Source organism: Lampetra fluviatilis, chromosome 2 (genome assembly GCF_964198595.1).
Source record: "Lampetra fluviatilis chromosome 2, kcLamFluv1.1, whole genome shotgun sequence".
Taxonomy (NCBI): Eukaryota; Metazoa; Chordata; class Hyperoartia; order Petromyzontiformes; family Petromyzontidae; genus Lampetra; species Lampetra fluviatilis.
In genome coordinates, this window is record NC_136276.1 from 2,796,942 (window position 1) to 2,813,706 (window position 16,765).

General features: G+C 45.8%; 1 protein-coding gene across 3 annotated transcripts in view; it reads right to left on the minus strand.

Annotated features, from left to right (window-relative positions):
• Positions 1-16,765, minus strand: part of LOC144939525 (triple functional domain protein-like) — a 182,936-nt gene that overhangs the window by 57,603 nt on the left and 108,568 nt on the right. For all 3 annotated transcript variants that reach the window (XM_078866706.1, XM_078866705.1, XM_078866707.1), the window contains exon 36: positions 2,209-2,452. In XM_078866706.1, coding sequence (XP_078722832.1) covers positions 2,209-2,452 — 244 coding nt within the window. The remainder of the gene's footprint in view (positions 1-2,208; positions 2,453-16,765) is intronic.

The following is a 16,765-nucleotide window of genomic DNA, read 5'->3' on the forward strand; positions in this document are numbered from 1 at the left end:
GTCTAGAACTGTTCTGGAGCCGCACGGTGGTCACGCTGACCCAAAAGTGTTTCTCGATCCAAGTCCGAAAGCACAGAAATGTGTGTTTCGCCCCCCCCCCCCACGTTGTAAATCAGAGCAACCCTCTGCCCCCCCCCTCGCGCGTGGGAGCAGGGCGTAAAATAGCAAACGACTCAAAACCTGGGGCAGAAGGCGTCCATTGCACTTTGGGCACAAGTATGTGGAGGTGCACACCTCTTACTCAACAACCTTTGGAGACAGGGTTGATGGATCGTGCAGACATGGGGCCTGGTGATGAATGACCTTGTGTCTCTGGAAGTCAGTATGTCAAGTCGGTTTTTTCCACCCAAAGTCCGAGTGTTTGTCCTCTCCCATGTAATGGATTTTCTCCGGGCAAACCGGTTTTGTCCCATGTGCAGAGAAATGACCAAATGCGAACGGTCAATTTACCAAGCAGCAAGACCCTCTACACCAATTAAGACTTTCATGTATTAAATAATAAGTTTTGCGCAGCTATTAAATGTCCACATCTACCAACACGAAACACATTTTAAAGACTCGCGCTTCCCACAAAGTCCAGGAATTGTCATGATTGGTAATCACAATTTGATGCAAGAGTTGATTATTTTTGTCTTCTATTCCATCTCGTCTGGTTTGTTTTTGTCCCCGTATCTGTACTGGCCTATTTTACTCCATTAGCCTCAATGTGACGCAGCATATAATTTGCACGAATCATAAATAACCGATTCATACACAAACCACAATTAAAAGCATATATTTTCAGTGTAAACATTGATGTCAGTTTATAGAAACCAGTGCATCATTAAAACGCCTACCATCATATACACAGTGAGGTGGCGGCAAATAGGCCCGGTTGGAAGTCTTTGGGCACGTGACGTTGCCTCACGGTTCTCACCCCGGTGCCCTTGGGCAAGACGTGGCGCTTCGGATACTGGTGTAGCCAAACAGGTCCCACGTGATGGGTGCAATAGGAATAGGCACGTGAACAAGGGCGTCGTTTAGGGGTGGTCGTTTACGTGGGTGTGGGTTGAAATCGGCAAATGTTAAATGGTGCAAAGTTGAGAGAAAACTCCATGCGAGGGAGGCGAGAGGGAGTGCCCGAATGAATGAGGTGGGAAAACGGTCAAACGTGTTTGGGTGGTAATGCAGGAGAGAGAGGTGATGGAGAGAAAACAGAGAACATTTCTGTTGGAATTTTTTTGTATGAAAATCAATCCTAGTGGTGGCTTTTTCGAGCCTTCAAACAAGGCTTGTGTATATGCAGCCCCGTTCCTGAAAAAAAAACACAATCTTCACACAAAGCCTCAAGTGCCATGCGGACCTGTTGCATGTCAGAATACAGTTCGTTTATTCTCCTCACACTGCCGGCGTTGGCCAAAGAATGCTGAAGAACGTGGCTACGCTAATTGAAAATTGAGTGCTCCTTTGCAACAAGTCTTCTTCCAAAAACTACGCACAAAGTCCTTCACCCCTCCCCCCCCCCACACCGTGTTAACTTATCTATGCAGGAGTACAGCCTGGCAATCTTTTAACTCCCCGGGGAGCCGGCCATTGCTTATGGGCCAGTAGGGCCCTGCGCTTCATCTCTGGAGCAAACTGAACGTCAAAAAAAGGAGTCGGGCTTTAGCCGTCCGCCTTCTTAGCAATACGTTCTCAAACAGCAGTCGATGGAAATTCCCACATCCACCGCTCTGATGTCATGATTCTCAAATTCATATGTCATTTACAGATAATACACTGTGCTTATTTGATGAATGATAGAGTAAAAAAATAAACTGGGCTACTGAGAAATGTACTGTGCCACTGCTCTCTCCCCCTCACCAATTAAATATTGTATTCATCTGCAAAGGTATTCAATGTACAACTTGAAAATTTATGACATGTAATAACCACAGCAAGGAATGGGATTTGAGAATCTCTGTCCAAGCGACAGTGGCGTGCACTTCAAAACCCACTGCCGCCTACATATATATCCCCCCGATTAGTCATTCAGTTCCAACATCGGATCCTCGACAAGCGAATCCCATCCACCTGCACTCCGGGCTCTCGTGGGAGGGATCCCCGTGTGCGTGCGTGCGCGCGCGCGCTCGCGCTCGGGGTGCCCGCGCTCGCGCTCGGGGTGCCCGCGCTCGCGCTCGCGCTCGGGGTGCCCGCGCTCGCGCTCGGGGTGCCCGCGCTCGCTCTCACCGCGGTGGTTGAAGAAGCCCTCCATCTCCACGCTGCTGCGCGAGTGAGCGATGCACAGGGTGCTGCACGGCACCAGGCCCTCGGCGGCCGGCGTGCGGTCCGTGGTGCGCACGAGGCACCAGTCTGGCCGCTCCGCAGCACGCTCCAGCACCTCCACCGTCTGGCCTCGTCGCACGTTCAGCTCGCCCGCCGCAACCGCCACGTGGTCGGCTATCGCCACCGTGAGCTCGCAGCCGCCGGACAGCTGTCGGTGTTGACGCGCGCAAACACAATCGCGCGCACGTGCACAAAAGGAGGGGCGGGGGGGCAAAGATGTCACGGCGTTAAGTCACCTGATAACGACGTTGCAATAAGCGAGCACAGAGTGTGGGGGTGGTGTAGGTCTTGCGACATTATATTGATGACCATCTCTGACCACCCCCTACGCTGTTTTCAATGCAATCACCGAGGGATTCATTTTCGTGTCGGGTTGCCCCACAAGAGCTCCTCCACGTCAAGCGTAGCAAACAATTGGGTGTAAGGGCGACATCGAGAATGTAACAATGACATTGTGGTGGCTGGAACTGTGGTGGAGTGTGCAAACAAACAATGTAAGTTTTGTCATTAACCTACGGTGTAAAGTGTTGCGTGGGTGTGTATTTTTACACCGGTTGTCTGCATCTTTCAGGGCTAAATGCTGCCCCTTTAGGCTGTGTGTGTCCAAAGGAGCATACAAAGCCTTGGCTCATAAGCAAAGTACTTCCTCACTGACACACACACTGAGGTGTGGCGGCCTCTCACGATGAAATTACATCGTGCCGTAACATTAAGAAATCTTCTTTTGTAAATTTCGCAGCAAGCAGTGCATCAGCTTGTGTCAGAAATTGGCCACATAAAAACACATTGTACAACTGCTTCTGAAAATTATTAAAACCAGCCTCTTTTTTTTACACATCAAAGGAATACCGATTGTATGCCCTGCAAAGTGTCCGTCAGATGAAAAAATTACATATTTTGATCTGAAATAAGCCAAATAAAGTGCAAAATGACATTCTAGTTTATGTGTTGTTGTGCTCCTTCGCTTGAGACGAGGCTCACTACACACTTGCGAGAACCTGGTTTAATCACAGTTGGCTGCACGGATTTAAACACAGGACCTTGGCAGTGCCAACTCAGTGCTTTGACGTGGTATCAGCCTCCCCCGCCCCCCGAGCCAACTGATTCCGAGTTCTGTAACATTTGCCGCTCCCTATTAAAAAAGTTCCAGGCACACAGTATTTCAAATATCAGCACAAACCAAGTTTTGCGTAATGTTCTAAAGATGGCTTATAACACTGTCACAGCTGTGCATATCAAACTTCGAATGAATTCACACTGCCACCGAAAACCAGATACACGCTCAAGAAAGCATTGTATTCAGGCATGCGTGCAAATGCACACGTGCACACGTGCAAGCAGGCACAGAGACACACACAAAGTGAAGTGAGTTCTTTGGCGAACAATTTCATTTGCAGAACGATGGCAGTTCATTTCTTTGCTCATTCCCCCCCCCCCCATCACAATGCTTTACTATAGTCATTGGGCCCACTAGGAGAAAGTGGTGATTTTGGTTAGCGGTTCGCAAATCCTGGAGGAAAAAAAACGGCTGCAGGAGAAGGATTGTGTTTAAAATCGAACACGATGACATCCCTTCTTCGTCTCTGGTCCCAAAATCGACCACTCGTGCCGGCCTCTACGTCGATCTTGAGGACCTGGCGTTGTTTGGTATTTTTACAAACATCAAGTTTAAGGGGCTCAGCCAGTTCCAGCAATTTATTTGATTTGTGTCGGCTCTAAGGATTGAATATAGATTGAGAAACAATGCTTATTAATGTTACGGGTGTAATGATGCATTGATTCATCAATTAATATTGATTATTCTGGCCCGTGATACCCACATCAAATTATGTGTAAGAATCGATGTTTTTTTTTCATCCGCGCGTTGTGCGCAGTGGGTTCACGTTGACCTCTCCAGCCGCTAGAGGCCACCCACTACATTCCCCACAATGTAGGACAATTTGATATTTGTTTTCAAGTTAACCCTGAATCACAACAGTTAATTGAATCACTACTGGAGGGGGGGGGGGTGTGGGGCAGGGATTGTTACAGCTCATATTAAAATGCGTAATATGATTCCCCTTTGTGCGATTGACTATGAGTGAACCACTCAACCTACACAGCGGTGTGATCACCACTGATCGGTTGTTATAAGAGGCCTAGTGAGTATACAAGAGAGGTGCCCTGACATTGCTCCTTGAGGGGCAGCGCTGCGCGACGCCAGGCTCTCCCTTCTAGAACGAGTGCCGCGATTCGAGGAATCAATTTCTCCTGTGGCTCAAGTTCCACAGCACAAATGGGCTATGAGCGATGGGAACGTTCAAATGCAACAAAGAGAATATTTTACTCAGTTGCGATTCCATTTTCTTCATGTGAAATAATCAAATGTGAAGAGAATTCCGTGCACATTTTTCACATTCAGAACCGACTTAAATGAAGAAAACTGAACACTAAGTTAAAGTGGAGGTTACCCAATACAACGATGCCATGTTTGTTTTTGGGTGAGGCCATGTGGTAGTTTGATGTCATAACTCCTGTCATTAACCCTCCTCCCCGACAAGATTGTCACATTTACGAATATATTATTCTACATGCCAATGTGTCGATCAAATTCTCTCATTTCATCATAGGTTTGCTACCCGATGAAGCTCATATCAGTGAGAGAAACTTGGTAATATGTTGCTGTTAAGTTCAGTCGTGCCAAGGCTTAAGCCACCGGTGAAAAGCATTATTGATAGGAATTTGATCAATATATTACCACATATAAATAACATATATGTAAACATGACAAGCGTGTCAAATGGTGGAGGGGTTAATTACGATAATATTTGCATAAAACTACCACGTGGCCGAACCCAAAAACAAATAAAGCTCAATAATGATGGCTATTTTTTTTACGAGTCTCTATCAGCAACTGGGCAGTGAGACCATGAGTTCTGTGCAATTGGCTCACAGCCACCGCGTCGGTGAACTCACAGCTCTCATAAAAGCACGTCTGCACGCACATTTTTCCATTCCTGATTTCTGCGCTTCGATCCAGGAGCGGAGCTACAGGCTGCGCGCACGCACACAGACTCGAAACGCTGGCATGCCACACGGGGCAGTGTCGACTCAAGGTGTGCACGTGCACACTCAAGGGGGCATTGCGTGTGCGTGTGTCGGTGAAAAAACAGACAGGTACGACAACATCTACACCGGCAGCGCTCAGCTGAACTCCGAGACACACGACGGCTGCTACAGAACCACTCATTATTGCCACTTTCAGACAAAGCCATCGCATCAAGCCCAACACTGTGGAGATACTGTGGACAGCTTGCGGGCAGCAAGCGGCGCATTTTAACCGCCGCACGCACACCGCACAAAGTACCCATACGTCATCTGCACAAACTGTAAAATGCATTCGGTAAAGGATGTGGGTGTCATTTACAACGTGGGCTTAAGTAGTGGCGCAGAAACAAAAGTAGGCCGAATATGATATGCAACTAAAGGTGGTTGAGAAAAGACAATGCAGAAATTAGAAAACCTAACTTAAGCACGTAAGGCTGTACAACTGAATAAAAATTGGTAAACAATGTGTTTTTAATTCGCCTTGCGAAATGTTACTGTGAATGCACATTGAATATAAAATAAGTACAATGGTATCTATGAAACATAACACAGCCATAAATACGATTTAAAATGCAAATTTTCATCAACGACAGAGCTATATTGGATATCGCTATATTTATGATGCAGACACCTTGGCACGTCAGAACCTGATGTAAATACAAGTGAGAGAACCCATATAAAACGCAACATTTAATTTGTGTAAATCCCTAGGAGCTGCAAGGCACCAGTGTTAAAGATTGTGATAACAAACAAAAAAACGTCATTAATTCTAAGCGTCGCGTTTTAATTATAGACGGGAGAAGACTCTAGAGTGCGCAGTGCACTCGCGATTGCGACAGACTGGTCTGATAAAGAGCCACTACCCAAAATGTACTTGAACAGCTGTGTTTGGTAGCCGTGACGTGAAGTTGGCCGGACTATAAATTGCACACTGCCACGTTAGAGAAATAATACAAAAGGGTCAAACAGAAAACTAAGAATTTCGTGTAATCCTTTTTAATTTAAACATTTAATTCCTTCTACGTTTCAGTAGGAGCCCGTCAGGGGGAATGGGGATCCGCTGTGTGATGGAGTTGAGCATTCCTTCCAATGCCCCAGTGTCGGCTTCGATTTCAACAACTAAAATGTTCACGTTCTCACCAGCCAACCCACGCACGGCAATCCCTCCAACCCGCTCAGCTCTCCTCCCTGCCCTATGCTCCCCTTCCCCGAACATAGACAAAAATCCCCCGTATAGCCTTAACAGACTGTCGGGGCAAGTGCTGTTAGCGAGTAGCACCTATGAAGGCCGGCACTGCACACGAGGGGGTGGGTGGACAACACCACGCCCGGCCGCCTTTGTCTCCCCACCGTACCAGGTACTCATTTTAAGGCTGAGTCGACCTAGAGGAGGCCCAAGACCGGTTCAGATATAATCGTCACTGGTGTTGGCCATGAGCGGGATTCGAACTTGGGTCGCCGGATTCGTAGCGTGGGCCACTAACTGCGACACTACTACCGCTCCCCACATGTTCCCCTAACACTCGCACATTCAGGGACGTAAACATGGGGGCCAACCAGCCTGTACTAACCCCACCACTACCTCCCACCACCCAGCTCCACTTTAGTGCTGCAGCCGCATCCCCAGATAGCATGACTGTCAACTGGTGAATGAGTTTGAGCAAGTACTGTGCTGTCACGAACAGTCTCTCTCTCTCTCACTCCCACGAAACCCAAGTGTGTACGTATGCAGTGGAATACTTAGGGATGATGTGAAACACATGAACCATCCCAGTACGTGTGCGTGTGTGTGCGTGTGCAGGGGAGAGGTAGCACAGTGGTTAGCGCGCTCTGTTACGAACGGTCAACACCAGTAACGATTATCTGAACTAGCCCTGGGCTTCTCCTCGGTCGACTCAGCCTCTAAGAGTACCTGATGCGATGTGTGAACATCGCCATGAAAAAAACAAAGGCAGCCGGGTGTGGTGCTGCCCACCCACCCCTTCGTGTGCCGTGCCGGCCTTCATCACTGTTCGCTAATCGCGCTTGCCCCAAGAGTCTGTTGAGGACATACGGGGCATCTTTGCCTTTGTACAGATACTAGAGACATGGGTGGAATAGTGGTGCAGCGGTTAGGACACTGCGCTACGGACCCAGCGACCTTAGTTCGTTTCACGTGACGGCCAATATCAGTGGTGAAAATCTCACACAGTTTTTGTGACTTTCCTCGGTCAATTAAAGCCTGAAACGAGTACACGGTACAGCGTGCAAACGTCGCACTGGCGGAACAAAGGTGGCTGGGCCTGGATCTGGCCACAGCGCCCCCGAGTGCAACATACCGGGCTTCCTAGGTAGCTCAAGCACTTGCCCCAACAGCCCGTGAAAGCAATATGGGGGGTTTCTGAGTTTTTTTGTATGGATATTTTACACGTCCAGGGTGCATTTTAAGACACATGAATTCGTGGCTTAAAAAAAAATATATATATTCTTAGGAGCATGATACCTGCTTCAAATCTTGAGTTTAAGTTCAAAATGGATTACTTCTAATTCACATCTGACTCGTGGGCATCGTATATTTGGTTCTTTTGAACCATGCAGCCAATAGAATTGCCAGAAATAAATGATTATTGAATTGATCGAGGCCCAGAATGGGAAAAAAACGTTCAATTAAATGGGGAGACAAATTGTTTCATCCCTCGTTATTATCACGTACAGCATATAAAACTTAAGTATTCATGAATTCTGTACCTCATTATTGGTCATATTTATAACAATAGCATTGAATAGATGTATTACTTGTGGTGTGGTGTCATTGTAAATATAACTACTCTGAGTGCCCCTGTGTACTTGAACGTTTTTTAAACATTTTGACCACATCTCATGGATTTTAATCTACTTTGCTGTACCAAAAAAAAAACCTCCCGTCAGATATTATGGATGGCTCTACAAACGCGTTCATAAACATGCTATTTTGAGACCTACTAAAGGGGTGCTACTTCTGCCCGACTGGAATCTGGGCTCGAGAAATGTCCGCAGCACTTAGCAAAGCTTTTACAAGTGGTCTGTTAGTTATCACCGCTTTCAATAATAGGATTGTCCCTCGCAGTTGTGTCTATTCCCTTACACAAGCAGGGATTATCTCTAATAAGGGTGCTTAAGCTTGCCAGACCACCCCATAATTCATCTCCATTCTGGTCAAGATGAAGTGCACCCAAATATAATCTACCATATCTCTACTTGTACTGCACACCTAAACTGGTGTAAAATTTGAGCAGTTTTTTTTTTGGTGAGCGCACTTCAGGCCTGCAGTCTGCTGTGACGGTCGCATGGATCCCCGATGACTAATCCGATGTGAGTTGGGCAAGGTTTGTTGGATGTCCCCGCAGCTGAGAAAACATGGCCCAGCCATGCGTTAAGGTGAATAGGGAGACAAAGTGAGCCAGGGTGATTTGGGGTGAGTCCAAATGATGCAACACATCCAGACCTATCACAGAATCTCATGCAAAATGGACTTCAGGTAATTTGTCCAATTGTAAGATCTTCAAACAGTGTGTATTTTCGATGGCGTGATTTACAACACCCAGGAGTTGAGGAATGGTCACAATTCGGAGGTGTGATTTGATTCGAGAATGTATCGTTTTGGTGGGTTTGCTCCGTCTCATTTCAAGTACTTCTCATTCATACGACCTTGTTCGTTCCATTAGCCTAAAATCTATTATTTGCACACCGCTATTAACAACCTCAAATAAGCAATCCTTACACGCACATCTTGATGTGTGGATAATGAAGTCAAATTAAAAAAAGATCTTAATCGATTAAATGTTACATGCCTAATTTCCTGACACAGTGTCTTTGGTCAAGTTACGAAACCGATTTTCTCAGCAAAACAGTGCAAAATAACAAAAGCAAAGACACAGACTGGAGCCGTAATTGTAGGATCTTTAAGCCACTGCAAAGCAATGCAAACGTACGAGCTACTCCCCATCCTTCGTGGTAAATGTCAACGTGGTCCCGCTGTACACGGCCAATATTGACGCGGCCGACTCATGGCAGTGTCTTTGCTAACAACGTGTAACGACCATTGCCGTGTTTGTTGATACAGGTCAGCGAGGCACCCTTGATGACCTCCCGGTGTGTGACCCCAGCCTGCACATTTCCTCTCAAGAGCTCAACCCACGGTATCTCTGGACAACGCCAGGAATTTACTCCTCTCAATATCAGTTTCACCCGAAAAAAAAGAACTCGCGTGCTCTCGTGAATACGATGCGAGGCACACTGCAGAACTGAGGAATGTCCTGCGAAAGCTTGATAACCCACATGCACCGTATTCTCCAGCAGGTAAGACGCAACCCAAATTTACGCCCGGTGTCAATAGAGTTTTACAAATTTGGTCACAATCACGCGCACACACGCCTGGATTATGAGACACACCGCTGTCATTTGCTTTAAAATACAACGAAGAGACGGAGCTAAATAATCTGGTAGAATGCAGTGAATTTTAGATTTGAATCCCTCCTTCCTGGCTCCCCCCCCCCTTCTTACCCTATATAATCGCTTGTCACATACAGCTCTCTCTGCCCACTACAGTAATTCTGTTTTTTGCTGTGGTTGTCCCACCTGATGACAGAAGCTTGTGTTGCCTCCAAAACGTTGTGATTTAATTTAGTTATTTTTATTCTTTATTTGTATTTATTTTTATTTTCACCTACGTGACTTTACCGAAAGAACCAAAGAGAATGCAGTACATGTCGGTTTTTTTTTTACTGGGTGCAATGAATACATCTAATCGGCATAATCATTGGTTCACTGCAGCTCAAGGGCTCACTCCTACAAGGTGTGTGGTGAAATTAGGAGAGATGTCAATGTTTCAGGGAACGCACCCGACGCAGCCAATTCGTAAGGTTTGTCACGGAAACAAAATGTTTCAATTTGATTACGAGTACAGCACACTAATGTGTTGAAGAGTAAACCCACATTTACAATATTTTTACAATGTTGTGGGTTTACCCTACAACACACTGGTGTGCTGTACTAGTAACAAATTGACATGTTTTGTTTGTGACAAACCTTACTAATTTGCTGTGTCGGGTGGTGGCGGGTTTAACGACACAATTATATTTACGCGATTTAACCCAAAAAAAACCTCTAATGGATAATATTGGTTGCGAAAGCCTACGTGTTAAACTAACTTACTGATTAACTCGCTTCAGCCACTCCGCCCACCCGCTCTCAACAACCCCAAACTTTCTCCACTGAGGGTTTTGGGGCAATTTCAACTTACGGTAACGTTGTTTGGACTTGGCCTCATTTTTTTTTACAGTATTTCAATATACATTTGTAATAACGCGTGTAAAAAAAAGCAACGAAGCAAATCAGGTGCAGATTCATCTTTTCTATTTCAGTGACTTTGAAAGTCAATCTTTTAAAGGTAAAAATGTGGCGCTTTACAGATCTGGATCCATCGAGCGCCGACATGCAAAACTGCATCTAGAAAGATGCCGCTACAGGAGACTCTTTCCCCATACAAGTCTGGCGTCGAGGGGGTGTTTGGGATACTTGCCAATTTCAGTGGCAACATTCGCGTACACTTTTAGAGTTAATGGTGAAATCACTTCACTGTTTGAAAACCGACCACGGCAAGCTGTGCGTGTTTTGGCCCGAGCAGCAGAAAAGGACTGTAGGAGGACTAAAAGGAAATTCACTTTCAAAAACACAAGACAAAAGACAACGCGTCCCCCTTCCACGAGAAACGCTACATGGACAAGGCATGGAAGAATTCAGGTGCAGGCATAAAACAATAATACAATTCATGCAAGACGTTGACAAACACCGCGCATGCAGTACTGTGCAAGATTACATTTTACAGCTTTAAAGAACATTGAAAACAATTGCAAGCTACAAAGTCGTTCTTAAAACACTATGTAATACCGCTTTATCAACCAATAGCCGGTTTGCCTCATTACTCACACAAAACTTACCAATTGTTACTCAACAAACGTCAACTCTGGAACGAAGAGGGGGTCCCGGGTTTGCTCGCAACAAAAACTGTCCGATGAGCCTCTCCCCTCTGCTGCCTCTTTTAAAGGTCCAGGTCCAGATCCGCTTTACAACCGCCGCCACCCCCACCACCAACAAGAGGCCACCCCCCTCTGCTCGCTTCACGGTGTGGATCCTCGTGTTAACCATCGACTCTTAACGGGGCTGTGAAGCTACGCAGCGGCGGCTCTTGTAAAAAAGTGGGGGTCAAAAGGGCCCTGGAAGGCATCAAGAGTGTGTCCGAGTTTGACTTTTGCACTGGCTCACACAGCCATGGAGCGCTCTGTTACTTAGACCATAACTACTGTAAAGATATGCATAAACAAAGTCAATCGTAAAGTGTTAGTGCGCTGTTCTTCATTGCAAGGCCCGCGGGCCACTGGCGGCCCCCGGTGGCCTTTAGAGCGGCCCCTGACAATACACAAATGGTGAAAACACCCCATATCATGCTGTCAAACCCCAATGGCTTCAAATGTGTGGCGGCCCTCACACTGGTGATGTCGTATCGGCGAAAGTGCAGAACACCGTGTTGGTGTTACTTAAGCTGCGAACTGTAATATGCTTATAGGGGTAGTGTGTTGGCTCAGGTTTTCTTCTTTTCCTTCAATAATATTAAGCATTAAATATTCAACTCGTGGGTACAGTGAAGAAGCTAGAGCGTTAGAATAAGCCAAGGAAAAGGACTGTGTGGCTCGTTTCAGGACTTCAAGTCAATCTTTAAAGTTTCTGGCCACTTCTTTAAAAAGCACTATTATTTTACTTGTATAGTTGGTGGTAATTGGTCTCGTGGATAGAGCATGCGACTTCTAACTGGAAGGCTGCAAGCCCAAGCCTCAGTCGTGAGGTTATAACTCAGCCATTCATCACTCCAAGGTTAATAAAACGAGTACCACTTTGTGAGAAGCTAAAAGTGTATGTTATGGATAGACCTGTCCCTGCCATGGGAATGTGGAATTTCCACCAATGACCCAGGGTAGTAAGCAGGAGAGGCAGGTATCCCGAGCTAGTTTGTACAGGAAATTACTCAAGACTTGTATTACAGTATGTGATGTGTAATACTGATATTGCTGCACGTGTTTGTACAGCATCATTTTTTTTATTATTGTACAGTATAACAGTACAATACAGTGATTGAAGTAATATAAAAAATCTAAATGTTTTAATCAGTTAAACAATTCACTTGCAAGGAGGGTAATCTATTACCTGCATTTTGAGTCATGGATTGCCTCTAACTTGTGATGTGAAAGTGTTGATATGAACCAACTCAACACACAGTCTTTAACAAAGACTCAAATCGTTACTCGCGAGCGTACATTCACTTTCTGCTCGTTGCCGCTGCGCGGTCGGTAAGATATCCACTTGCCGAGGGGCAACGTCAATGCAACCTTTGCACGTCCGTCGATTTAAATTTGCCCCACTCTAATTTTGTCCCCAGTGTTTCACGGAGGTATAACGTAAAGGAATATGTGTGCGCGCAATTCCATCCGCGGCTGAACAAGTCGGTGTAAAAGCTCGCGCTCGCGATCTTTGCAAATGGTCGCCCAGGCGCCACGTCCCTTCCACGCAAACCTTCTTGCCGTAGACATGATAGTGGCGGCAAGATATAAATTACGCAATTCAATTACATTGCCTATGGGTTTCCTGTCCGTCACCTCGCAGCAATTAAACACAGCCGCACAGAGGTCACCCAGCGCACAGGGCACCCCCCGGTCTGCCAAGATCATCCACTCACTCAGATTTAAACATTCTCTTTGCCTTGTTCTCTACCACACAATTATACTTTTCAAACAGACATGTCATTAAACCCGCATTATAAATTGTCACTATTCGTTATGATTCATATTAATGGTTAGCGGCAGATATTTTTCATTAAAAAAAACACAACTCGGTGTTTGGAAGGGGTTTTGTTTTAAGAGGAACAATCTACTTATTTAAAGGATTTCAAGAATAATTAAGTGATGACAGTTGAGTTCAGGTTTAGTCGCATTCTTGTTTTATGACAATTTATCTCAACAAGTCAGGAACGAATATTGCCGGGGGGAAAACAGTGAAAAAGCTCTTTTCTATATTTTTTCCGCTTCAGCCTATTTTAAACATATTCAAGTGTTGTCCACCTATTTCTAGAGGCACTTGTATCCCTGGCATAGTCTGTTTGGAAAATGAGCATTTATTTCTTTGTTCATATTTATTTTGGATTTTGCTTGGTAGCAAGGTTTTCATTTACTTGGTCGTGGCTGTATATGGGATTTGGTCCTCATATATAATTCATGTACAGCGTTATGTATGTTGAACTTCTTTTCCGCCGTACATTGCCAACCATGCTCATCGGAAGTGCGGGGGAAGGGCAACAAACTAAACTATTAGCATGAATGTCGCAATATAAATTGAAAGTATCATAAATTAAGGTGATTAAAAGTTAGGAGGTCAACACAGCCAACGCCACCGATGCCACCACACCTCACCATCACTTTTTGACCGCGACACACCACCCTCCTCCAAGAGGTCTGCTCGAGATCGCTAATCCCTCGGTGCTACTCCAATGCCTGCCGCTGTAACTGTACCCACACATCCATCCCACACAAGTGTCCCAACCAATGTGAACCCTTTTCTTTCGAGTTATCTATTTTTGTCACTTTTTATCCTATTCCTAATTTTGCGAGTGAACAACCTTAATCCTGCTGTTGAATGCCTCTCGCCTACTCAAAGGCCAGATTATTTTTGTATTTACTTTGTTAAAACTACTCTGGAACATGCTTACAGAATGCCCTTCTTTACTGGTGATGATTTGCAGAAGCTCTCGAGTCAAAAGCGTGCGGTCATCAGACCCGCGAGAAAGATACGTCTGCAGAGCCGTCAGACCTTGACCTTTGATATTTAAACCTGCAAGGCAATTTCATATAAGATACTGTCATGAAGGCTAAACTAGAAATTCCACGATAAGCATGGTCTAATGCTGAGAGAGGCACCGCTGTCGATCGGTATCTTGTGTGGGGCAGACTGGGGCGGCGAGTGGTAACACTCATTCTGCACACCATAAAATAAATGGGTTCGTTGTGGCAAAAATTCAGGCTCACGAGCACACACACACACGTTTTTGATTGTAGACAAAACATAGTCTAGCTGGAAACCGCGTACAAGCATAGTCAGAAAGTGTTTGAGAAGAAGAAGTCATACGATACGGGAAAACGTTTTCTGGCTGGATTCCTGACGCTCGGGCAAGCGGCTGGTGTATCCCACGCAAATGCATGGCATGCAATATTTGGGGAAAAAGTTTTGCTGGCTGAAGGGAAGGAGGGAGGGCGCATCTAACAACGCATCAATTAATCAATTACATTGTTTTTATGCTCCCTGTACATGTTTAACACGTAGGCTTTCGCGACCAATATCATCCATAATATATTTTTTGGGTTAAATCGCCTGAATATTAATGTGTCATTAAACACCCGCCACCACCCGACACAGCCAATTACTAAGGTTTGTCACTTAAAAGAACATGCCAATTCATTACTGGTACGGTGTACTAGTAACGAAATGTGCTGTACTAGTAACGATCTGGCATTTTCTGTTTACGTGACAACCCTTACTAATTGGCTGTGTCGGGTGGTGGCGGGTTTCACGACACATTTATATTCAGGCGATCTAACCCAAAAAAAACTACATTATACCTGCACATGCATTAAATTGTGCGCGCATGAATCAACGACGTTTTATTCACACACACTGTGCACGCAACTTGGTAACAAATCCACAGAGGCGCTACATCCACTACAAGGTAACAACAAATATTATCTTCAATCAAATCATGAATATTCATGTCATAAAGGGCCGGGAATCATTACATACCTAATATATCGTACGGTGTCTATACTTTAAACTATTCTGTGTAAAGTATATATTGCTATGAAATATATACTTGGTAAGCAGAAAAACTTTAACCTGTGTGTGATTAACAAAAAAGCCACCGCCATTCGCTGCTAAGTGGCAGTGACGTAACCACGGTGCCTGTGCCAGGCCAGGTGCACCGAGGCCACGTGAAGTGTCGAAGGCTCGCCGACAGGTCATGGAACAGACCCAGGTGCCATGCGTTGACCGACTGAGATGATTGGCAGATGCACCAGCTACACACACACACTCGCACACACTCTCAGTGTTCAGCTAAGACTTCTGCTCGAGGGACCAACATGTCCGTTAGTGGCAGCGTGCGGCGGTGGGGTGTGTGCTGCCTGACGAGTGTGGAACCCACTCGGTCATTCAACTTTGGGCATGGTCAATCCCACCGCTGGATGAACAAGGCCTCCCCATTCCACCGCCAGCTCTTGCGATTCCTTCACGTTCATTAACAGGATTCAAATTTCACATTTTACAACTCACAAATGTTTCAACCTCCCGGTTGTAACCGTCACCGTTTACATTGATGTAAATATTAAGGGGCGCTGCCTGCCCTTTCTCCACACAAAAAATCAACCGCGTGGCTGTGAGCGCGCGCTGGTCGACGTCAATGCACGGGCTCGCCCCCAGTTTGCCTGGCGAGGTAGGAAGCGGTGGGAAGCCATGGCCCCTCGGGCCCGCTGGCCTTAGGCTTAGTCAGCAGAATGACCACGCGAGAGGGCAGCCTCTGGGTTCTTCCAGCATGGCAGCGCACGCCATTTACGGACAGCGCCGTAATTACACTCGCCGGCCGACTTCGGGCTGCGAGGAGCTGACCCCATCAAACTCCCGCCCCACAATACTTGAGGCCGCTCCGCATTTTAGCTGCACAATTTTAACGCCGGATCCTTTTTCTTAAGCGTCCCCTCAATATTTGTAATCATTGCTAAGCATGAGACCGAAATTACAAACTGAACAACCCAATGGTGCTTATGATTCTTCATGAGGGCACTGGCGAGCTGTAACAATATACACCCCCACTCTGGTGCCTTAGGGAAACAAACCCAGAGCAGATGGAGGCAGCTACCAGCAGAAAAACACACCCAGAAAACCCAAACTGAGACACGCATATCATAAATGCCAACAAAACTAAACTTTGAATAAATAAATCAAGAGCAAAAACCACAATACAAATAATAAAAACTCACTAACATACAAATATGTGGGTTTTTTTCCTCTCAGCATGGGACTGGACTTCACTGCAGTGTCCATTGGCAAAAGATACTCCCAATTCTCTCCATGCTGCCAGGGACCCCCACGCCTACACATTGCTAACACCGTGCATCCATGATGTGCAAACTCTGCTCGTGCCAATAACCAACAACATTACATAACAATGACCGTGTTTTGACACGCAATCGCATCAGGCCGAATGACAAAAAATCCAGTTTAAATCGTGAGAATATGTGCATGGCAAGAAATATTAAATGAA